This window comes from Poecilia mexicana, unplaced genomic scaffold (assembly GCF_051168715.1).
Source record: "Poecilia mexicana isolate PSO_F unplaced genomic scaffold, ASM5116871v1 scaffold_19, whole genome shotgun sequence".
NCBI classification, from domain to species: domain Eukaryota; kingdom Metazoa; phylum Chordata; class Actinopteri; order Cyprinodontiformes; family Poeciliidae; genus Poecilia; species Poecilia mexicana.
In genome coordinates this window covers 18,378,341-18,403,055 of record NW_028263388.1, presented here as the reverse complement: position 1 = coordinate 18,403,055, position 24,715 = coordinate 18,378,341, and the positions used below count along the sequence as shown (strand labels likewise).

At 34.4% G+C, this 24,715-nt stretch overlaps 2 protein-coding genes across 2 annotated transcripts; both read right to left on the bottom strand.

The window, feature by feature from the left end:
* Positions 1–5,075: 5,075 nt before the first annotated feature.
* On the bottom strand, positions 5,076–12,496 carry LOC106913263 (5-hydroxytryptamine receptor 3A-like). The gene is made up of 12 exons (XM_088001062.1): positions 12,481–12,496; positions 10,956–11,024; positions 10,783–10,854; positions 9,762–9,907; positions 8,999–9,043; positions 8,737–8,846; positions 7,789–7,958; positions 7,425–7,585; positions 6,831–7,041; positions 6,393–6,518; positions 6,215–6,282; positions 5,076–5,653 (listed from the first exon to the last, which is right to left on the bottom strand). The coding sequence occupies exons 1-12, from the start codon at positions 12,494–12,496 to the stop codon at positions 5,432–5,434; spliced, it is 1,416 nt and encodes a 471-aa protein (XP_087857188.1). The 3' UTR covers positions 5,076–5,431.
* A 1,643-nt stretch (positions 12,497–14,139) lies between these two features.
* Positions 14,140–23,916, bottom strand: LOC106912701 (5-hydroxytryptamine receptor 3A-like). Its single transcript, XM_088016513.1, has 13 exons — positions 23,859–23,916; positions 22,281–22,358; positions 21,178–21,231; positions 20,580–20,651; positions 19,173–19,336; positions 18,733–18,777; positions 17,909–18,018; positions 17,483–17,652; positions 17,005–17,165; positions 15,829–16,039; positions 15,079–15,247; positions 14,906–14,981; positions 14,140–14,834 (listed from the first exon to the last, which is right to left on the bottom strand). The coding sequence occupies exons 1-13, from the start codon at positions 23,896–23,898 to the stop codon at positions 14,601–14,603; spliced, it is 1,584 nt and encodes a 527-aa protein (XP_087872639.1). The 5' UTR covers positions 23,899–23,916; the 3' UTR covers positions 14,140–14,600.
* Between the last annotated feature and the right edge of the window lie 799 nt (positions 23,917–24,715).

Here is a 24,715-nt window from a genome sequence, read left to right as displayed (position 1 = left end):
CACGCCTTAATCGCATAATTGCATAAATTAAAACAAAGAAAACACCCTTTTTGAATAAAAGTATGGGCCCCAGAGGAACGAATCAGATTTGCTATTTGCAGCCCCATGGCAATCTCCAAAAAACGCGATTTTTGCCTTTTTCCTGTTTTGCTATTTCCTACTTTTCTACTTATCTTAGATAAATGAATGTCTGTTTTAGTGTGTTTTAAGTGTCTGTGTTGTCGATGTGATTTCATACTTTTAAATGTTGGATTAAACTCTGAAAATGTATGAGGTGGAACCCTGACTGTTATCGCAATGTGGCTTTTATTTTCACGCATGGCATCATTGAATCCGGGAGGACAAGACAATACAACAAGCCAGAACTTAATGATTTTTATTCTCTTACAGTTTCCAGGCTTGATATTTATTTCTCTATTATTAATAAGAACACAGCGGTGGTTGAGTAGCTAATTTAAACTCCTGCTCTGTTGTCAATCGGTCTTTTAGTTGCTCTTTTTTTTTGTTTTGTTAATGAAACTGAAATGCACTGAATTGCACAAAACCTTGTTGAAGCAATAACTACTGAGATTATTACTTTTAACACGTTTTGTTGATTTTTAATAATTCTTTTTTAATGAAGCTACAAACGTTCAGGATCTTAGTGAATATTTTAGATAAGCCTGTCAGAAGAGGAAGTGCTGGTCTCAGTGTCCTGGCGGCGTTCAGTTTGTCACTTGCCGAGATCGATTCAAAACCTTTCCGCGATCGACCGGTTGATAGCTATCGACGTATTGGGCACCCCTGAGCTATTCCAACCCAGCATCAAACCCTGACTTTATCTTTGTCATATCTTGGGTGGGCTCTCATCTCTATAATGCTATTTCCTAATACTGTTAAGGTGAACTTTATTTACTAAGATGATTTAAAAAAAGAAAAAAGTATTGACACTTAATTTTATTTTAGGAGTGTCACAATATTGAGACTGAATGCCAATTAAGACCACACTTTAGAAATGTAATTTTAGAAGAATTTGTTACAATTTAACATAATACGTTTTTCTTTTACATCACAAGTGCACAACCTTGTGTTGGTCTACCTCTGAAAAGCCCAATAAAATCCATTTAAGTTAATATTTCTTAAGCCTTTACTTTTCAAATAAATAAATTCCTCTCTGCAGTTCAAACAAGATTTTGGGAAACTTCTAAATTAAATAATCTGTAGAAAAATCACTCAAAGTGTTAAAAATTACAACGGTCGGAGAGCATCCTGTTGCACTGGGGTCAGATGGGGGTTCCACACCTCAACTCAAACAGGCTGTCCAAAAATCCTTTCCTGAGCTGGACTGCATTCCTTAAATCCCTCTTTTTATAGCACCTAATCCAGCACGTTAGCTTTGTACTGTTTGACTTGAAACAAATAGTCCCATTCAAACACAAATAAAGTTCTATTAAATATTTGAGCCCTACGAAAGTGGAGAATTTTTTTTTTTTTTACATCTGGAGATAAGCTTCAAAACTTTATCCTAAAACTCATCATTAGCTGTGAGACAGGTGAAGCCTTAGTGGTTGAAGCAAATAGCATTGATAAAAAACCAATCTGCCTTCATAATGAAGTACAGTATGGTTGCCTTTGTTAAAAAGCATACGAGTCCTCACAGACAAAAATCATCTCAGCTTACCTGAAAGAAAGAGCAGAAAACAGATGAATGGGAGACCCATGGCCCTGATCTGAGAGTGCAGCTTCCTCTTCTCTGATCTGTGATCTGCCAGAGAGGCCAACACCCTCTGCACTTGTCTTATCAGTGACCATAATTGATTTTACGCTGAAAACGTTCACTTATCATTTTCATTGTGGGTGTGGTAAGTAGCACTTTGCCAAGACAAAATATAAATAGATGAGCAGCCACAAGAAAGGTGAAATAAGAACATTTATATTCACTTTATTGACCAGAACTACCCTTTCAGGAGGAAGTGAATAGAAACATTTTAATGCAAGCATTGGTTTAAAATCACACCACCATTAAAAGTAAAGATTTTACATAGGTTTTGAAAGGTTTATACAAACTGAATACTGACTCACAAAGTTCTCTGCTTCTTCAAACAACTACAATTTTGTTGTCAAAACAATATCTGCTTGCTGTAATTAATTGGCAGCTACTGTTGAAATATCACAGACTGAATAGAGAATCATGGATGTAAACCAGCTTTCGAAGGACCTCAAGTAAAACTGCAACACAAAGCCAGCGTATGACAACAAACAGCTCATGTAGCTGTTTTCAGTTTCTCCAAAGAATCACATTACTCTGAGAAATATTTAGAGTATTTTATGAATTGCTGTGAACTGGTGTATCATAACTTTACTGAAATTAACTGAATCAATGAAGTAGATTCTACATATACCTGGGATCCATGTAAGTATAAACGATCTGAGATGGCACAAAAGATTTATTTATGAAAAAAATGAACCTCAAATCGCAATATGAAGTTTTAAAGTTTTCAGCCACAGAGTGGTATACTTCAGGGTTTTATCCCCATTAATTTTCGTTAATTGCTTACAGCTAACTTTTTATTGATTCCCTATTTCCCATCTGTAAATCAATAAAACATGGAGTCTCAATACTGATCATTTTTCAGTGCGGCACGCCATGGAGGCTTCAAGAGACCCGGACACTTGCCAGACTGAAGTCCATAGTCTTCTCTATGATTATGTTAAATATTTTCACTTGCTTCATTTTTTTGTTGGTCTATTACTGTATTTTAAGGTGAAACTACAATTTGTGTAATTCTGAAGCATTTTCATTTATCTTCAAAGTTCACAGACACAGTAAAGCAAAGAAGAAAAACCTCAAAGTTGTTCCTTTCAGCTGTTTTATTGGACCGTCTATCAGGGCTTTTATCCAGCAACATGATTCCAGGAATTATCTTACATTTAGATGTTGAAGAACCACAGAAATATATTAGTCATTTTACCACATTGCAATTTATACCAAATGCAGAGATTGACTCTCAGTCTGCAACACTGTTAATATGCTATAATGGACAGCACAACTTTTTATTCAATTTAATAACACTTCCAGAGGTTTTAACATGTGCACAACAAACGGGACTGCATTAAGACCATGAATGGAAAAGCAATTAAGTTAAACAGTCTTTGATAATGCTTTGCTAATAGCAAAAATGTGTACTCTTATAATTCAAATGTCATCTGCATGCCAAATGTGGCGACCTTGTGTTTAAAAAACTTAGTCACAATAATGTAATTTCACAGTCAGTGTAAGATAATCAGTAAATGATAAAGTATCTAAACAATGTAAGTGGTACATACAGACACAAAATTAAAATATATTGAAAAATATATTGAAAATATTAGAAGTTTTTTGTCACGAATTATAGAAACTGAAACTCATAGATTCATTAGAAAGAGTGAAATATTTCAGGCCTTTATTTCTTGTAATTGGTACAGTACATAAATTGAAATGTTTCTATTATATTCTGTAGGTCATGGGTGGTTATTTTTCCATATTTGGTAACATGAGAAATTTGAACTTTGTTTTATATATATATATATATATATATATATATATATATATATATATATATATATATATATATATATATATATATATCTTTGCTTGCAGATTTCATTCTACATAAACAGTATTTGATGAATGTTGGCAAAGAGTGTTTAGAAATCTTAACCTTGTTTATTTAACTTAATGTAAAACAGCAGCATCTATATTAATTTACAATCAATAAGGAAAACATATCAAACTGTCAGTCAAAGTTTGGAGCACAGCATTATTGGTGTGTATAACATTTATGAAAGCAAATTTGAAAACATTTTAAAATCATCATACAAGTTTTCAAGGACCAACATTGCATTATTTATTTATTTTTGTTTGCAAATATTCATTTGTTTGGATTTTGATGCCTGTGAAGCGTTGCTTTTTTTCATTCAGAGTACAAACTTAAAGCGAGGTTCAGTTTTTTTTTTTTTTTTTTTGCTCATCTCAGTGTAAATAAATCAAAACTGCTCAAATGAAAACTCCAGTGTTAAAGCAAACATTTGAGAATGAACCTTTATTGATTGATTTTCCCACTTAGTTATCTTAGATCAGACGACATTCTCTTCAAATTCAAAAATATACACATCTTCAACAAACTTTTATGTTGATATACTTTTGTCTGCCTGCTTGTTTACTCATTGTTGTTTCATGGTTATATACTAAATTCACATTCATGGCTTAAATTGAATCATGCCTGTCCTTTATTTTATACACATTTATTTTATTATGAGTTACCACACCATACCTAGACCTTTTATATGGTCTAATTGCTTAAGTACATGTTTAATTTTTAGTAATTATAATACAAATATTTTTAATATGTAATAAGAGATAGGTAGAGCAAAATATGAAGTACATTGGAATATTTTCATGCAGGGTAACAGTTCAACATGACACCCAGTAAGTTATAATACATACACAATTTTGTTGCTTTAAAACTCTAAATGCATCTGCAGAGCTATAACTGTCTGCTCTTCTTTAGAAGTTCTCCTGCACTGATGCTTCTGTGTGTGTTTTTGCAGTCTGTTCTCTTAAAACCCAGCCAGCTGCAGCAGATTCCCATCCATACTGATCTGCTGGAGGGACTGGTCCTTCTCCACTGTCACCACATACTTCACTGGTGGAGGGATTGCAGTAAAGTCATTAACTTGATGCAAGTGGCTGGGCCTCTTCAGATAATTACTTTTTTCTAACTGGCATTATCTGATCAACTGATTTTGATCATACTGCCAAACCAATCAAAATCAAATGATACTGGATATGATTAGATATCACTTTATAATGTATTTTAATGAATCAGACTGTTTTAGCTGAATATGTGCTCAATGAAACAAAGACTGTTACTGTGTATGAATCTGACATTTTTGCAAAAGTTCCTTGAGATTCAAGAAGTCAAAAATACTTTATTGATCCCAAGGGGAAATTAAATAACGATGTTTATGTATTTGCATAATCAGTGTTAAGTTAATTTGAACTAAAAAGTATTGCATCAAACTTCCCTCTAGAGTTTGAAAGAATATGTCCTGCATCTAAGTCTGGTGCTTCAGTACGGCAGACAAAAGGGTCCTGCAGATTACCTGATAATGTAACAGGAGTGATCCAATATTAGTCTCGAAACTAATTCAAAAACTTTGCATCAATACAGTTCTGAACATTGTCAGACTCCTTTTATCCTCCATGAACTTTTTTACTGCTGCTGTCAAGCAAATGGCACCTAAACATGACAACCAGCAATAAAAGACAATGAAATCCTCTTCATCAAATTTACCACTAAGTTACAAACAATAGGAGTGACTGATTGTTTGAAAAATTGCACCCAAATTCACACTTATGTTATACAGCACCAGCATGAACATGTTTAAGATCTTTCCTCCATCTGTCCGATTATAAGAGCCACACAGTGAAGATAACAAGTAAAAACACAAACACAGTTGTTACATAAAAATATATAAATATCTTGTCAATTTTTTTTGCAATTCTTGCCCAATAGCAGGGCTTTTTCTCCATTTTGTTGCTCAGGAACATCACAGATCTTTTTATTCCCTGCAGCTCGTCAGAGACCTTTTCCACAGCCAGGAGTACCTCAGTCAGTAGTTTGTGGCTTCCCTGCGAGAGAGATTCAGTCAGCGGACAAGTTTAGCTACATTCATTTTAACAGGTAACAGTGGCATATACATCTCTGGAAGAATTTTAGAGACAACTTTGAAAAATTTTCTGGTTTTACTTTCTATAGGTTATATGTTTGAGTAAATGAACATTGTTCTTTTATTCTATGAACTACTGACAACAAGTCTTCCTAATGTTTAGTCTAAAACCAAAACAATTCAACCTTCATGTTTGTTGAGAGAGCACAATGGAGCAATTTTAACACTGTTGCTTTGCATGATTGTTAAGTTAACTGGGCTTTCTAAATTTTCCGTAGGTGTGAGTGTGTGCGTGCATGGTGGTTTATCCTGTGTGTCTCCATGTTGCCCTACCCAGGGTGTGTACCGCCTCTCACCCAATGATTGCTGGAGACAGGCACCGGTCTCAATGTTCTAAATATAAATATTGATTGATAAGCTAAATTCCATAAAAATCTCAACAACAATACTTTTTTGTCAAACCCAAATCGATTTTTCTTGTTCAGTCTGAGTTAGATGTTGTATTGGAAGCTGTAACACTAACCTCTTTGTGAATAGATGAGTACTGATCAGCAGTTTCATCAAATTTTGATGAAACACGTTTCTTTATCTCTGAAAAACAGTTTGAGACAGATAAATGGAAATTGTTTTAAATGCAGTACAGTCATATAATTAAATCAATAAAAAAAAACAGCATATAATTAATAGATGCTCGTCTTTACCATACTCTTCGTTCACACTCTGGGCATCGTCCTGGGATGCTGAGTCCATCTCTATCAGATAGTTCACCACTATAGTCTCCAGGAGGCTGAGCAACATTAGTCCAAAAATCCCAAGGATGTACACCACTTGGAGGAACCAACAACACATTAATAAAACACTGGATCAGTATATTCTGCTCTTGATCAAAGTAGTGGGACCCTGTCAGTCACACCCTCTACTATTGTTAATATTTCTCTTCTCTTTGGTACTATGTTCTTATTTCCTGTCTTTTCATGCTATTCAAACACAATTTAAAAATTGAAGTTGATTTTTACCTTTTTGGTACCTACCTGCTTCCTTTTTTGTGTTCGTGCCCACTATCTTTTTGCTAGACTCTCTTAACAGCATAAGTTACACATATAAATATTATCTGGGGGAAAGATAACATAGTGTTTTACCTATAATGGGAATTTTGCTTGATGTAAAAGGTAGAACCTCGATGAGAATAAGTTGCATCACAGTGACGGCAAGCAGCACAGTGGTCTTGAAGCCGATCTTCTCCCCTCCACCGTGTGGCAGGAGGAGGGAGAAAAAATCCAGACACAAGAAGAAGAGGATAGGCAGCACAAAGCTGGCAACGTGGAGGACAGATTTTCTCCTCATTTCTATCTGCAAAAAGATGTGGGAGATGGTGTGAAATATTTGGTTTTTGATTTAAGAATCAGGAATTTTGGCATCTTTTTGTAAGTAAATCAGGCATGCTTAGAGGAAAACGCAAAAAACAAATATGACTATGAAGTTTATGAATATAACAAAAGTGAAGGGTAAATTTGCTGAGCCAAGGTGCAGAGATGAGCAGTAAATTCTTTATTAACCACTTCATTATACTACTTCAAAATTATATGTGCAGTATATATCACAAACAATAGGAATGCAAAAGTTAGCAACAGCAGTAGCGTTAGCAGCAGTAACTGCACTGGAAAACACACACCCTGGCTCAGCAAAACTAAGACAATAGAAAATATAGAGATATCCCTGTAGAACATACTTACAGTGTAAATAACGATGGTTTGATTGTATTCATAATGGTTCACTGTAGAATTGGTGACAGTCATGTTGACAAACACCCACTCAAATTCTGTCGCCATTATGTCACGAGACCACATTGATATTACTGAACTATTTTTCTCCATTTCGATTTGTAATTCATGTTCTAAGACAAACAGAAGAGCAAGAAGTCAACAGTTAGGCTTATAACAAGATGTCAGTGTCGATAAAACGTGTGTTTTAGATTTAATTTTCTATAGAATTTCAATTCAAAAAGCTGTTGTGTTGTGTGTTTTGTTTGGCATACCATCGAAAATTAAATTTAATATTTTGCATTAGTTTGATTATACATAGATGAACTGAACTCACCTGCATACAAGTAGGACTTGAAGGTGATGTTACACTTCTGAATGTCGAAAGGGAATTTGTGAACATGCATCCTGCAGGCGCTGATCACAATCTGGTCGTTCCTAAATTCAATCGTCCCGTTACTGCGTATTTTGAGAAAGGGGCTTGGAGGAGCTTTGTCCTTCTCTATCCTGTGAAAGAATAGATGATTGTTGAATGGATTAAATCCAAGCAAAGAACAGCTTAAACCTCTGAAATTTGTAATGGTAGATTTCAAATGTTGAATATTCTTGGAATACTGCTTTTTAACAACCGATAGCAAAAAATATATTTTTACATATTTATATTTTAAAGGTCTGTATCAAGAAGAAAGTGAAACTGAAGTCGAATTTCTTGCTTGCATAAAGAAACACAGGATACACAAGGCTGAGCGCGGACATGAAGCGCATAGACAAGAAGCACAGGAGTCTGAGTGGAGAGTTTTTCCTAGTGAAGGATGTGTCAAAGCAAATGCTGAGATTTAAATCCTTTCAGTCTTACTGGGTGCTCAGAATGGTGCACTGTAAAACATTTGAAGGTGGTTTAATTTAAAAATGAAAGTATACCTGCTTCCTTGAAAATACAATTTAAGTCAACAAAATTTTTTTGTTGGTTTTAACTCAGAAATTAAAGCTGATGAAGTTGATTTAACAGCAAGAGACAAGCTATCTAAACATTTTTTTAAGTTCATTACTCTTCAATTGTGAGTTTTAACTTAATGCTGCAGTTTAAACCAAATTATTATTTCACAATATGCAAGAAAAAACTGCCCTCACCTAGTTAAAGAGCATGCATTTCTCTTTTATTTTTACTCACAATATCAAGTTAAAATAACTACTTATTTTACTTTAGAATAATTTAAATTCTTCTTTCAAATTGCATTACTTTCAACCGAAGTTACTCAGGACTCTACAGTACATGCATACTCACATCTCTTCAATTGTTATGTCTGGCTTCCACAGTACCTCTGTTGGAACGATTACTTCTGAAATTCCACAGAAGTCATCTTTATTCCAAAAAATGTAGTCATTTCCCCACTCCTGAATGGAAAAATAAAATATAAATCCAGAAGGGTGAGTGCGTGGAGCATGGTTGAATAAAAAATGCAACTTAAAAAGTATCAAATTGTTTTTTTGTTTTTTTTTATTAAATAGCCATGTTATGAAATGCATCTTTTTCAGAAGTTACTCACCATGTAAATCCAAACATATGCAATGAATGTCTGATCTGTCTCTTTCTGTGCATAAAGAAATATATATTTATATATTTCAGTTTGAAACAACAGTTAATACAAGTACAGTTATTAACAGAGTAGTGAAACTTGTGCATCTTTTACTTTATGTACTTTAACTTTATTCCAGTCTTTCATAACTGCAGCTCCAGTTTACAGCCATGGAGACAAATAGTAAGCATAAAGTAAAACTACATCCTGTGACTCAATAGCTTTAAATTTTAGCAGCTCTAACGTCAAGCAGACATTACCGTCTTCAGCAGTTACTTTGAGATATTAGTGCCGATTTGCTGTGTTTAATTATTACCCAACATAGTATTGCAAATTATTGCCAAAAATGTCTCGTCTCATAATGCTTCCCAGACTGATGGACATTTGCCTCTCTAATGTCCACCGTAACGTCTTTCCGACTTTGCATTATCTTAACACACACATGTATTGCTCTGGACCAACAAACTGCTGAAATACTTGCTTTTCAAGAGCAACCACTTGGCAATTATAATTAAATAAAACAGATTTCTTACAGAGATGACCATTGCTATAGTAAAACAGAATCTAACAAAAAGTATATATAAATTAGGTCTCAGCAATATATAATGCTTTAACATGAGAACCAAAGTACAAGAAACAAATCCAAACTCAGAAATTCAAAATCCCCAACAAAAATCAAATGAACACTTTCAAAAGTGAAAAAACAAACAAAAAAAATAACATTATGACTTACCACATCCAGGATGGCATAGACTATCATTTCAAGGTATAAGACTGTTTTATTTGTATGATCTTTAACAGGTCTGCTCATTGTGAAAGTTTCATTAGCTTTGGTCAGATGCAGGTGGTCAAGAACATTCTGATAACTGCAGGTGGGTGCTGCAAGCAGAATAAAAACTTTATGATTAGAAAAACAGGAGAATCACAAAATGCAATCAAGCCTTCATGTAATGCTTGGTGTATAAAATGGCAAAACACAAAGTCTTATTGTGTTATGGTTCCTCATTGCTGCCTGGTAGTCAAAAAAACTCTCAACCAAGAATTCACGAGTTTTGTTAGAACAGTAAAAGAGTTTGAAAAATGTTCACTTCCATAGTTTTAATTTTGATTACATGCTGTGTGCTGTGCAATTACTAAATCACCAATTCTCACATTAAGACTTTAAATATATTTGAATATTTTTTGTGCATGGCTGTAAAGTGAAAGGAAAACTTTTTTGGCAAAGCAATGAGCTGGAATGTAACATTACTTCATGATATTTAATTTGTTCATTAATAGTTGGAAAGCCAAAGTCCAAATTAAAAATCCAGTTGAATATTTTAAGAAGTTAAAAATGTCTTGATTTGTGATTGGTAAATGTTCCTGTTACAGTAATGAATAACTGCATTACTGTAACACGGTTACAGTTAAATGCAGATCAGGGTAGCAAATAAACAAATATGGAATGATCAAGTGATGAGCAAAGACCTCCTGCTGTTACTGCAGGTCTACAAAATAAACACACAGCACCGTTTTCTCTTTTTTATTTGTAAATAACATTTAAATCATTCATTTTCCTTTCACTTCAAAATTCTTTTTTACGCTATGGAGGTTATTTATATAAATTTGAAATAAGATCAATTGAATGCTGTGATTGTAGCATGACAATATATTGTCCTACTGATAGATTTCCTACTGAAGGATTTAAAAATGGAGATTAACCCATGGTTAGATTAAACACAATGATTTACAAAAAACAAATAAGTCAGGTTTACCTTTGTCATCAGACGTCTGGTTTGATGTCGAGTTTGAAAAATGTGAAAATATATCACTTGTTGCATTTTCAACTGCCATTGAAAAAAATCACAGCATAAATTGTTTATAGATTTTACCTTTCATGTTCAATTTTTGCAATATTTTTCAGATCGATTAACAGAAACTGGATTACCTGAAGCGTCCATAAAGCTCTGATTGGACATCAGTGGGTCATTGTGAACATCTGGTGACACACAGCTGCCTAACAGAGCAGAATTTCCTTATCAGTATTTTCTGAATACACATTTGCCGTCATGAATATAAATCCACCTCTGTGTTGGACGACAAACACTTTACATTTTTTTGCATGTCCACTCAATTTAAAAAGATATGCAACCTTTCTTAGGTTCCTTTTTTTTTTCCAAAACTCAGCACTCCAGGAAGGAATCTATACAAAGCTGTGTAATTGCAAGACATTTTTTATAAGCTCTAAATGTGTTAAAATTCACCCATATTATTTTGTGTTTTAAATAAAAAACACATCAGCAATGTCTGGTCAACAGTCAGAGCTCCAAGCTGTGGCAGCCAGTGATCCATTTTGAACTGGTTCAAAAATGTTTATGAAATAAATTTTGCTAATTATTTTTTATGTTTATTGGCAGAAATTATAAAGCAGTCCAGCGGACATCGGAGATGATATGTGGAAACAACATAATATTTATTCAACATTTCGTGCAAATAATATAGAAATGACAAGGGGAGGAGTTGGAGCCAAATTGCTACCGCAGTTGATAAACCCGGTAACTTTTCAGCTGTTCTTCGTTAACGTGACATAAATAGGTTATAATGATTTTCATTCAGTCATGACTTTACGCTGACTCTAGCCACATGCATTGCAGCTAGATTCTAGTAAAGCATTGATTAATGCCTGATTTTAAAACTAGTTAAATGGACTTGTAGACATTATTTTGTGCCCATTCTTTGACACAACACGGTCGAACCCGATTGAACCGTTATACCTAGGACTTCTGTCAGCTAATGTGTCTCAGGTTTTGAAAATGGGTCGACAGTCGGCCGACAACTCATGTCGTGTGCGCTGGACATTACACTAAGGAAATGAGGAAGGGAGGGTCAGTGAAGAGCACCGGAGCTGAGCCTTTTTTCATTCAGTGTCATCAAGCGAAAGAAAAAACGGCAGGAAGAGACGATAAAGCCGATAATTAAAATGAGGTCGATAGGTTTAATTTATCGTGCGATTAATAGATTTATCGTTTATCCCGACAGGCCTAGTATTGACACTGAGTTTGATTAAAGTATGGACGTTTCTACATTAGTAATAGACAACTAAAATAGTGAAGCTATTTTTTTTTTGTTATATATTTGATCAGATAAACCATAAACACACAGAAAATGATCTAAATACATAGATGACATCCCGTCCTAGTGGTCCCACATCTTAAGGTAAAAGCTGTTTTGGGAACACACTTTGCAATATAGTAACACTTAAACTTTTATCCTTGTGACTGATTTAAATTTTTATCTGAAACGGCACCATTTGTTTCTTAGAGCATTCCAAATGTATTCTTATATAATTGAGATTGTTATGAAATATTTATTATTCATTTTGATCAAATATTTCTTATGAATGGAGTTCAAAAATAGCTAAGTGAACAGCACCTCTAAAACATTATCCACTGCATGAAATGATCTCGTCTTACCTGTGAGGAGAAACATGAAGCAAGTTAAAGTGAAAATCATTGTCTGAGAGGTCAGTCTGCAGCTCTGTCCTGTTCGAGCAATCTTAAGATGTGATGTGTTAAAAACACTACCAAGCAAAGCCAACCTCCTTAGCACTTAGAGTCTGTCTGTTTAACAGCATTTCTAATTTCCGTTGTGGTTTGGGATGAGTAGTGCTTTGTGAAGATACGACAAATAGAAGAGGCTTTTTTCCAGGAAGTTAGAGTTAGAATAACTAATAAAAAGTCCTTTTAGCAACAAGCACCAAAGTATTGGGGCCACAATGCAAGATGCAATTTAAAAGCTTTCGAAAATAATTTAATGCATGTATTAAAACAGCCTAGTTAAAATCCAGAGCTATATTCAATTGAGAATCTTTAAAAATAAAATCTTGAAAATTATGCTAACAGATGCCCTTCATCTCATTCGCTTGGGCTATTTGTCTTATATAAAAAGTTGGACATAATGAAAAACGCTTTTCAAAAGGCAGTTCTGCAGAGTGTTGACTTAGAGACTGTAATAAAATGCACTCTTTTCAGATTTTATTAGAAAAAACAATTGACGATCTTTATGACTTATGACAAAGATTATTGCAGTTAAAATGCTCTGTTCTTGTATAAAGCCTGACTGGTGAGACTGAAACTAGCAAAGAAGATGCATCACTTATGTGAGATTTTGATATTTTAGTTTTAAACTGGAAATAGAGAGTTTCCTAGAGCAGTAGGATCATTGTTTTTTGACAACAACTGCTGTAAAGATCCAAGAGTAATGGACTAACTCACCACAAGGCTTTGCTTGAAAATGGGAGAGGGCTCTCTTGATGAAAAGTGAAGCTTTTATTCAGAAAATATATCCTGATTTGGTCTGGACCAGCAGATTTCTGAATGTCCAAACGTTTTGAACTTTGAAGGGATTAATCATGCAGGTTAAAACCAGCAATTAATGCTCTTCAACACTAATCATTATCTCATACTTTTTTTCTGAAGTAATCACTGCTCTCTCACTGAGTGGCATGGCTGCCCATTTCCTTGTTGATAGTGACCCATTTTCACAAAGTCTTTCACTTCTGTTCTGGTGATTTATCACATCAAGTCATGTCCATCTCTACCTGATGATCATTATGGGTTGACATTAGACTCTCTTAGGTCCACAAATCTCTTTCTGGTGTCTTGGCTGATTTTCATTTGTTGCCATGCGAAGGAAACATTATTTTTGAAGGTTTGCCTTAAAATATATCCAGTATATATCCAGTATAATATCCAGTTGTTTGCCTCTATCAATTAAGGTTGTTTAGAGAAAAAAATATTTTTGATGTTCTGATACACGCATGCATAAAAAATACAGAAACCAGATGTAGAAAAATGTTTCCAAACTATTTATTTGTGGGGGCTGTTCAACACTTGGCATAGCATGAAGATTGCAAAATCATGCATTTTATGTTATGTCAGAAATAATCAGTTATTTACTGCCTACAGAATGACAGTTTCTGAGCGTTAAAAGGACTTTACTTTCAAAGTAAAAGCACACATTTCAACATGCTATTGGATTTCTCAACCATTTATTCAGTTTAACGGTTCACAAATTTCGGGTGGTTTAGCACAATATGTAACAAATAGAACAGATTTAGGACTAGGCTTAAATGCACAAAGATTTTAATTTACCAAGACAAATGAAATGGATGTTTTTCTGGTAGAACAATATGTAATATCATAAAATGTTGTTTGTGACTTTAGACTGTCCCATCAATTTCTTAAACACTTTCTGTATTTATTTAAAAAAATGCATATAATAATGTTTCACATATAACCACACAATTCAATAATTCAAATTTCAAATCTTTTTTGCTGAATTATGGATAACGCATACTAATCCACTTTTCAGGCATAATCATTCTCTTGTTTTTCATTTTTCAGTGGCGCCAAAAGTTGGTTAGTAACACTGTTGCACAAATCACCAGCTTTAGCAAAGCAAAATTATGCGGTGGGGAAAAAATAAGTGATCGGACAACACACAAACACTTCTTGAAATTAATAAAATGCGGAAAAGTCAAACATGCTGATGTTCAAAATAAATAAAAAGTAACTATTTGTTCATTTAGTCACTACTCATCTGCAGAATACCACATTATAGAGACAGACAGTAAAAACAGGACAGCTGCTGTGACATAAAAAACTGCAAAAGCCTTGTTTATTTTCGGTGCAGTTCTGGTCCAGTAACCGGCTTTATCCTCTTCCTGTCTGCTGCTGAGAAGAGTTATTGATTTCTTGATTTCTCCAAGCTCATCTGACATCTTTTCGAGTGCAATGGAGACTTCGGTAACTCCGCCCTCGCTGCCCTGCAGACATGTTTGTCATCAAACTCGTATACGAACATCATACAGAAAGATGCTACTTTTAAAGTTCTTACCTCTTTTCCAATAGAAAGCCTTCCATCAGCTGAGTTTTTGCTAACAGATGCACAGCTGCTACATGTCTTGATTCCTGAAAAATGAAGTTACATTTTGCCCAGGCTTGAGCATTCGAATCAAAACAGAACATCACCGAGTGAACATTCGAACTGATTAAAATTTGATCTCTCCGATAAAACAGGTGTGCGAGTTGGTGAGTTTCTCCTCCTGACCTTCAACTGGGTCTTTTGTCTTGTCCTGTACAATGTCCTGCCACGCGTCTCTATTAATTAGATGAATCACAAAAATAGTTTCCAACAGGCTGAGCAGCATAAGAGCAAAAGTCCCAATGCAATAAACCGCTGAGGGGGAGCAAACAGATATTTATATACACCAAGTATAAAGACACATCCACGTTATTCCCACTCCCTGAAGTTAAATCAGATCAAACCTCTCTTCTTTTAGGTTAGTTAGAATTATCAAAACTATTTACATTCCATAAATGCCAGAAACAATTCTGAAAAGAGCATTTTTTGGGACTTCTTCTGTAACGTTCTTTGAATTCATAAGTTTACATGCATTGTTATGTTTGGAGTGTAAACAGGGGATGCTAGTATCACACGGTGGCAGCATGATGTTGTAGGGCTGCTTTGCTGCATGAGGAACTGGTGCACTTCCTAAAATAGATGGCAACTGAAAGAGTGTGAGAGTAAAGTGGCCAACAGACCTGACTGAGTTCGACCAGTGACTGAGTTCGACCAGTTCTGTCAGGAACATCTAGCAAATAAAAACAATTTTAGTATTTCTAACTAAGCCAAAAGAAAAAAAGTTTGGTCTGATTTAACTTCAGACAAGTGAACAGAAATGTACTTGGGTCTTTTTATGTAAATATCAGATTATAGCTGATATTTACAGCTAAAACCTGAAAGAAAAAATGTTTAACCTATTAAGGGAATCTTGTCCGAAGAAGATGGAAGAATGTCATTGAGAATGAGCTGCATCACTGTGACAGCAAGCAGAACGGTGATTTTGAAGCCAACCTTCTCACCGCCGGTGTCTGACAACAGGAGGGAGGCGAAGTCCAGACACAGGAAGAAAAGGACAGGCAGCAAGAAGTTTGCAATGTAGAGGACAGACCTCCGCTTCATGTTTATCTGAAAAAATGTAGGAGAAATTAATTTCCTTCCATTCTGCAAAAACATAAGTGTGAGAAATGTGAGAAAGCATTTGAAGCAAACCAAATGATATAGTTCAGGATTCTAATGCAATCTACAATTGATTGCATTAGATGAACTAATGCAATCTGCACTTGCAGGCCACTTCAGTGAGAACACTTGTCTAATCTGTGGTTCATACTAATAGTGAATCATAGACAACATAAGCTTAAGCATCTAGAGGTTGTAAATATGACTTTCAGAGGTTGAAACTAATAACCAGAATGCTGAAAAATTGTGTTTAAATGACGTGGTTGTTGGTTTCAGGTGGGACAGTCTGAGCGTCTCAAACTGTTGATATACTGCAGATTTATAGAGTAGTCAGAAAAGACAAAACATTCAGTGAGCAACAGTTGAGAGGCATTTGAGGGGGTAGAACTGCATCATGCATTGACCATAAAGCTGCAGTAACTTTTATATAAATATGTTTTTTGCATATTTGTGAAAACTGTCACTATATTGTGAGACAGATGATCTGTGAAAAATCAAGCTCCTCTGCCTCCTACTTGTGGTCCTGCTGCCATCTGCAGAAATACACCAAAACAAATGGCCAAAAACAACCAGTCAGAGCAAGGAGGAGGGCCTTAGCGCTGCTAATCACGCTCCTGTATGCACTGCTCGCCTCACACCCTCCCAGTGAGTGCGTACAAGCTCAAGACTGCTGTTTTGCTGTGGCTGTGCAAATGGTGAAGAAACAATTTTCTTACTAACCGGTGCATTCATGGCAGGCTCTTCTGTGGGGAACATCACGCACATGAGTGTGATTAACAGCGCTAAAACCCTCCTCCTGGCTCCCACAGGAGCCAATTTGTTTTACACGTTAAATTTGTCTGCATTTAAATTCATGCAAAGCTAAAAGAAAAAACTATATTACGACATTAAGCTGAGCTGTTAAAAATACTTACCGTGTAAACAATCATTGTTTGATTGAAGCCAAAATGGTTGACAGTTTTGCTTGTGACTGTCATGCTGACGAACAGCCACTCGTATTGCGTCTCCATAGCTTTTCGAGACCACTCTGAGATCTCCGAATTGTTCTTGTAGTAAAATAACTTTATTTCTTCATCTGAGGCAGATAAGAGAAAATAAGATAATTTGTTAATCTCGCATAGGAGAAATTTGTCTTGGAAACAGGGGAAAGACTGCAGTACAACAATAAGAACAATACAATACAATAGAACAATAGACAATAGCCATGAATACGTAAAAGTAAAAATACATAAAAACACAAATGTCAGATTGGCATTGGTGCCAGAAAAACAAACAAACCTAAACATCTTTATAGTCTTCTCATCTTATCATGGAAAATGCACATGTGGCATGTTTCTTTTGGTTTGGAAACACAAATACATAAAGTCAGATAAAACATGTTTCGGGGTTTACCTGAGTGCATAATGGACTTGAAGGAGATGTTGCAGCTCTGAACGTCAAATGGGAATTTGTAAACACGCATCTTGCATGTGCTGATCACCACCTGGTCATTTCTGAATTCAACCCAGCCATAGTTCCTGATGTTGAGATTTGGACTTGGAGAGGCTTTGTCCTGCTCTGTCCTACAGAACAATGAATACAGACAGTGACCTTCAAATTAACCCACTGTGGGGTATGTCAGTCAGGCAACTAGACAAAATTACTCATTTTTACCAAGTGTTTAGCTTGGAGGGAAAAAAATATAATTTTAATGTTATAGTGGGTTTGTTGGAATTTGAGTTGGCGGCATTTTATACTTGACTTAGTTTGGTTTGGTTAATTTTGTTCACTCCAATCTGTTTAGGAATGTGAGCAAATATGAACTGAACACCAACTTACATCTCCTCAATAGTCATATCTGGCATCCACAAATATTTGGTGGGGACTAAGATATGTGTGGTTCCACAGAATCGCTCCGGGTCCCACCAGATGTGCTCATTGTCCCACCTCTACTTAGGGGAAAAACGGGGTTGATGTTACAATTAAAAGATAAACGTAGGGATAGAGAATTGATTTTTTTTTCTTTAAAGTACCAAGAAAAGTCTAATTTAAAAGAAAAAAAAGAATTTCCACAAAAGTAGCTGATGGGTATTTTTTCCTTTCGAACCTACATAAAAGAACCACAGACAACGTATATGAATTTTATGACTAGGCTTTTGCAAAAGGAGAAGACTCCGTCAACTGCTCCTCCGAGCCGTTCACAGAGCGTTCTGGTCTGCTTCCGCGTGAGCCCCTGTTTTTATTGTCAAAGCAAAACAGCCAAGGGGGCAGTCAGGAAAAACAACAGAGGTCGTAAAACTTCTAACCCAAACAACTAGCAACCCAGTTCCAGGTGTGATATCTGATCTACGGTCTGAGCCCGGTTCAAATCTCGGTCAACCTGTCAACAAGGCAAAATACGACTGCACACAGGCAGTTCCTTAGTTAGGAGGTATTTTGGTTGATAAGGCTTTAAGGTCTGGGAAACACAGAGTTAACTGTTTCACATGAAGATGAACAGACAATCGTGACCTCCAGATCAGTTCATACACACATAAGGAAGAGAACACTTTAAACAGAAAATCACAATAATCTATAGACTGAATGTGAACTAAAGTAATAACAAAATGATAATACCGAAAAATCTCTAACAGTAGCAAATGTGTAAGGCAAGTTAAACTCACCAAGTAAATCCAGATATAGGCAATGAAAGTCTGGTCACTTTCTCTCTATGAGCAAAGGAAAAAAGTTGAGTGATTTTTTTTTTCCATCAGCAAAATAGCATCCGACATTTAACAACACTATATGAAAAAGCTCTTGAATCATGAATAACTTAAGACACTTTATAAGGCTGTCCTGCCTTAGAAGTGACCATTTTCAACTTTTGAGAATATATTCAAAGCAGGTTCCCAAAGAAAAAGGAAACATTTCCATTCAGTGGAAAATACTTCCTCTTAAGTCAGAAGTTTGATGATATACCATACTTAAACATCAAGTAACGTTACTGGTATTTCTATATTTTGGATACTGCGATACCAAAATACCCAGTATCACACACCTCTACAAAAAGTCCAGCTGTTATGACTATTCATACCAAGCATTGCAGGGCGTTTTAAGAACTTACCACATCTAGAATAGCATAAATCCTCATGTCTAGAAGTACCCACGTCAAATGACTTTGGTGTTTGACGGGCCGACCCACAGTGTACTTGTCACTGTCCTGGGTCAGATTCAGGTGGTTCAAAACAGCCTTAGTACTGCATTCTTCTGGAGAATGAACCTCATATTCTGAAATTATAGGAAGCATGAAAAACAATCAAAAACAATAATGAAATGTTGCTTTTACTCTTGTTTTAACTTTTGTACCTTCACTGTTTTCTCCATCATGGTTTCTATGACTTATCAAAATTACCTGCAGTTTGTTTGAATACAAATGATTACATACCAATGTTTTGAAGTATATTTAATGTTTCAGTATTTATAACTGGGCAGTTTGACATGGTAAAACTAAACTAAACCAGATTTTTTCCCCTCCAGATTTGGACATCCTTGTCAGACGTTTCTCACCAACCTTCACTTCAAGATCTAAGATTATTGACTTATACTTAAAACACAAAGACAGCTGCAATAAATCTCTTTCAGTCAACATGCTAATATGGTGTGAAAAATGTGATTATTCACTGCACATGGCCAACTTCTATCATGAACAGATAAACCCTATTTTTTCAGTAACATTATTTAAATGTGACTGCGGTCAAAAAACTATGGAAGACGGATTTTTAACAAAATTGCAGAGAAACAGCTGCTTGATGAAGTAATTATTTGCCAAATTTTGCATCCTAACAAAAGCATAGATAGAACTTTACTGTCATTGTTTGTCCAAAACAAAGCAAACCAGTTTAGTTGTAAAGTATGTCAGAAAACAAAGTATGAAATAAAGTATAAATATTGCAGTTAAATAAACAGGTATAGTTAAAAACAATACATTATATAAATTTATGAGTGTAAAAGTCAATGGATTTGTATGGTCAGTCATAATTCCCAGGTTTTTTCACTCCTGAGGTTCTGTGCTCTACTTCAGTTTATGTGTTACATAAATTAATGTGTTGGGCACATCATTAATAATAATGTTTATTATTTCAACTATTATCTAGTTTTCCATTTTATGTCCAATCTTATAGCTTAATTTCCTTTTTTGTGTCATTATTTTTCTTGTTTTTCCATAGTGTGTATTTATTTATATGATTTTTATTTACCATCACATTTTATTTAGATATTTTGCATTTTTCTACTTTATAAAATATTATCATGTATTTATTTAATTTTTTTTTCAGGGTCTGTCCTACATACAGATCTTGTTACATAGCTTAAATGTAAATATACTAGTCGCACTTAAATGCTACTGTGAAATTAAAATCAATTTCTTTCAACAGTACCTGTGTTTTGAGATACTTTTAAAACATAAATATCTCCATTTGTATCTATGTTTTTAATATATATATCATATAATATTTTGACATTAGTCACTTACCTCGAATTTGTTCAAAGATCAGCTTCATATTTTCTATGCTTGGATACTCCATAAAACGTATATCTATATTTCCTGAAAAAGAGAAGATAATGTTTGTTCCTCTCCCAGTAAAAACACAGATAAGCTTTACAATAATACAGAATTGTTCCATCATGTTATATGTGCTTGTGTAAATAACATTTATAAAAACATATTTATTTTATTACCTCATTATATATGGTATATATAACTCGGTATATACCACATGCTAACACAACTGTGTACTTGCAAATAATCTGTCATTGTCAAATTATACAGACCGTCCCTCTCCATTTTATTAGTGTGATTATTAAATAATTTTCTGTAAAACATGAAATAATATATTCATTTATTGAATCATTCAGGAATTCTTTTGTCTGCACAAATGGGTTTGAATTTGCTTAAAGAATAAAAACAGCCTCTCCTTTCAGGAGATTATTAACATTCCCCAAAATAGTTTTTACCTATAAACAATGTGAGTAACAACAAAAAGATCATTAATTATGAGAGCAAACAGTACATTGGGTTTGGTTTTTAAATTTATCCAATTTTAAGTGATTTAAGTCATTGAGTTTTGTACCAGGCATTAAGAGCAAGGGCGGTTCTTCAGGGTTTGGATCAGAGGTATTTCCACCTGACAGAAAGAGAGACACAATAATAAAAACTTTTACATTTCTGATATGTTTATTTGATTTGAGGTGAAAAATGTTTTCAAAGACTCACAGTTTACCCAAATATTTTCTAAATCTAATTTGGGCACACAAATGTATTCACAGAAATATTTTTAGAATTTAACCCAACAATTTGAAATAAAATTTTTAAGATAATATACAACCTATATCAGGGATTGGGTACGGAGGCGGGTAAACTTCTGGATCAGAGGTATTTCCACCTGACAGAAAGAGAGAGTTTTTCCACAAATATCGCCAATGTTATCTCTGTGTAGACATGTCTGTGCATCTTTTAAATTCACAATTTAATACATTATGCCCTAAATCATCCACAAGCTAAATGGAGCCACCAGGAACCTTTTAACCTCCTTGGTGACATCCGCAGCAGAGATGGGAGAGTCTGAACTAAAGTTTCCAAACTCCAATTCCTCAAATGGGGGATATTATGGAGGTTTATTGTGGTTGCCTATGAATAGCTAAAACTTACAAATACTTATACCTCCTCCAAAAACCCTTACAACTACCTATGTTATTAGTTTAAACACGAAATATACCTTATTATGCATTAATGTGCGCAGTGGAAACTATCTTAGTACGACCACAAAAACGAATATCTACATTCCTCATTTTGTAATTAGTGCCAGAAAAATTAAATTCTGCTCCCAAGCTACATTTTCTTTTGAATATTTTAGATATGTACTACAAAAAAGAAAAAAATAAATAAATCAGTGGATATGTAAATTTTCCCTGAGTAATTGGGAGTTACATTCCACAGAAAAAAATTGTGACATGACAGTAAAGACTCATATTTTCAGATTTACTCCATTTGACTTGGGTGAGAAATATTTTCAGTTCACCCAAATATTTTACAATTAAGTGTGACAGATTTAAATACATAATGTTCACAGATGCATTTCTACAATTTATGTCACGGTTTTAAAATATGCTTTTGAGATTATGTTTGGTATGATAATTCAACCTTTCAAGAACTTTTACGATGTTAGTTTTGTACCTGACATTTCGTCAAACATTCCAGATGATCCTGGAGGATCTTCAAGTTGTTGTTGTTGTAACGATGAAGTATTTCCATCTGAAAGCAAAAATTTACTATTACATTCATGAATTGTGCTGAAGACATCTTAAAGTAAATGTTACATGCCTAGACTGGGATATTTGTTGTTAAAAACTTAGATTTTACTGTCTGGTGTTTTTATGTTTCTTGTCAGCTTGCAGAGAGATTCGCACATTTCTCTATCACGAACTAAAGAGTGTGTTCATTAGTAGTTCAATTTTAGTTATTGTAAAAAAAGTTGAATATGAAATTATTAATTCAATCACCTTCAAAGAACTAAATACGTGACAATGTTCAATTCATTTGACTTTATGTCACGTCAGCCGATACATTTCCTGCCTAAGTGGCAATAATGTAATTGTGGAGAAGAACAGAAGGGATAGCCATTAGCTCAGGTTTCAACATGGAAATTAGAAATAAATAAGATGGAAGACAAAGCAGAGAAGCTAAAAGGCTTTTAGAAGTAAAAACCAGTTGAGTAAATAAAAAAACAAAAACAGGACAGAAAGAAATCACACATTTCTCCTGTCTCTTATTTTTTTGTTGTTGCCATTTTCCTCCAAATTTATGGATGTAACATGAGATAGAGATTTTGTTTATAACGTTTAATAGCCTATCTTTCCAAAAGCAATGTCTCAACAGCAGATGGGATTTAAACATTACTTTCCATAAACAAACACTTATAAATTGCTAATTTGTAACTGTAACATTAGTTTTAGACACATTATTAGAATTATGTCTTGAAAAATAAAGATGTTTCCACCACAGTTTGAGAGGGGCAGCCATATTGAAACTCAAAGTAGTCTGAGTTTCTCCCACTTTCTCAGTGGGAAGCCCGACTTCTCTGTACAATCTGGTTGATTTTTCCAAATGGGAAGTCAGAATCTGACTGTGTGCGCTTCATTTTTTATTTTTAAATCATTTGAAAACTGCCTACTCCTGTTGTTGCTCTGCAAATCAATCAATCAGATTGTTGATACTCCCAAACGCACCAGACAAAAATCCAAAACTGGTGACAAATATTACAGGATAAAATCTCTGAAATATTCTTTATAGAGAATGTTAGTAAATCCATCCATCTATTCTCCATTACTCCTTATCCTTGTATTTTAAGCTGCAATAGATTGAAACACTGATGTTTTTAATTATTTACAACTACCTCTCTCAAAGATTTACAGATAGTGATAGTACATATAATCATTTGCATTTTCTACTTTCTTTAGTAACTGGTATAAAAGTAACCCAGATCTTTTAAAATAAATAACTTGATTTTCAATGTTTCTTCTCAAAAGTTATAACAAGCATACTTTTATTAAAGTTAATTATTTTGTTAAACAAAGCAAACTGTGTCACTGATCTGTGAATGCTTCCTCTACTCCTTCCACAAAAAACTTCTTTCATGTTACTACAATTCTAGAAACTCTAAAGACATGAAATATGTCACAAACTGTGCGATAAAATTAAAAAAAATTAAACCACATATTTTATTGTACACCTCTATGCATTATCTTTGCTTACCTGTAAGGAGGAACAGAGTAAAGAAACCTGCGAGAATCATGGCTGTGAGGTTGGTGAGTTTCTCTGCTGACTGAGTGAAGATGTTGCTTTCATGTCTCTGCCCTGCCTGTACAGGAGGGAGGGCAGGGCTTCCAGCATTTGTTCCCCACAGAAAATTACATTATGTCGTTTTTTTAATTGTAGGATCTGAATTTAAAATATCTGGTGCAGTGATTTTGAGTTTCCTGAGTCTGGTGTATGTTTTCAAAACCAACATCATAATTTAAATCAATCATTCAACAAATTTAATGATAGTGAGATTAAGGAAACGGGAAACATTTGCTACCACAAGAAAGGAAGAACATTTCATAAAATGCTTCTTATCGATAAATAAAACAATACAAATATGAAATCCACAATTAAAAACCATATCGATCTTCTAAGATAATCAATAAGTACTAATATTTGTAACAAGATTAAATAGTTATGGAAAAAGACCAACTGTTTTTTTTTCTTCTTTTTTTGTGGTTGTACTACATCGAAGAGCTTAGTGCTCCCAGTAACCACTGACATCCACATTAAGTTTTTTTAGTAGCAAGATGTGGGAAAACAAAGCTTTTAGATGAACTTATTAATTATTTACCAGAGCAAGATCTCTGAAACAAAACCAAAGTTTATAGTAATAGAAGACAATGGGATTACGAAGAATACATGTATTTGTGTATATATATATATATATATATATATATATATATATATATATATATATATATATATATAAACCACCCTTGAAGCCAACTGCAAACCACTTGCACAAGTGTCCATCAAATGTGGCATATAGGAGATGCTCTGTCCCCACTGCTGTTCTGCATAGGCCT

Bases quoted from the DNA above. Each gene is read 5' to 3' on its own strand.
- LOC106913263 (XM_088001062.1), bottom strand. The intron at 8,847-8,998 runs GTGAGTAACTTC...TTTTCCATTCAG, and splicing joins CATATGTTTGGATTTACATG to GAGTGGGGAAATGACTACAT. The intron at 7,586-7,788 runs GTGAGTTCAGTT...TGTTTGTCTTAG, and splicing joins CAAGTCCTACTTGTATGCAG to AACATGAATTACAAATCGAA.
- LOC106912701 (XM_088016513.1), bottom strand. From the start codon at position 23,898: ATGATTCTCGCAGGTTTCTTTACTCTGTTCCTCCTTACAG. The intron at 19,337-20,579 runs GTAAGTGACTAA...CTATAATTTCAG, and splicing joins GATCTTTGAACAAATTCGAG to AATATGAGGTTCATTCTCCA. The intron at 17,166-17,482 runs GTAAACCCCGAA...TATCTGCCTCAG, and splicing joins CAAGTCCATTATGCACTCAG to ATGAAGAAATAAAGTTATTT.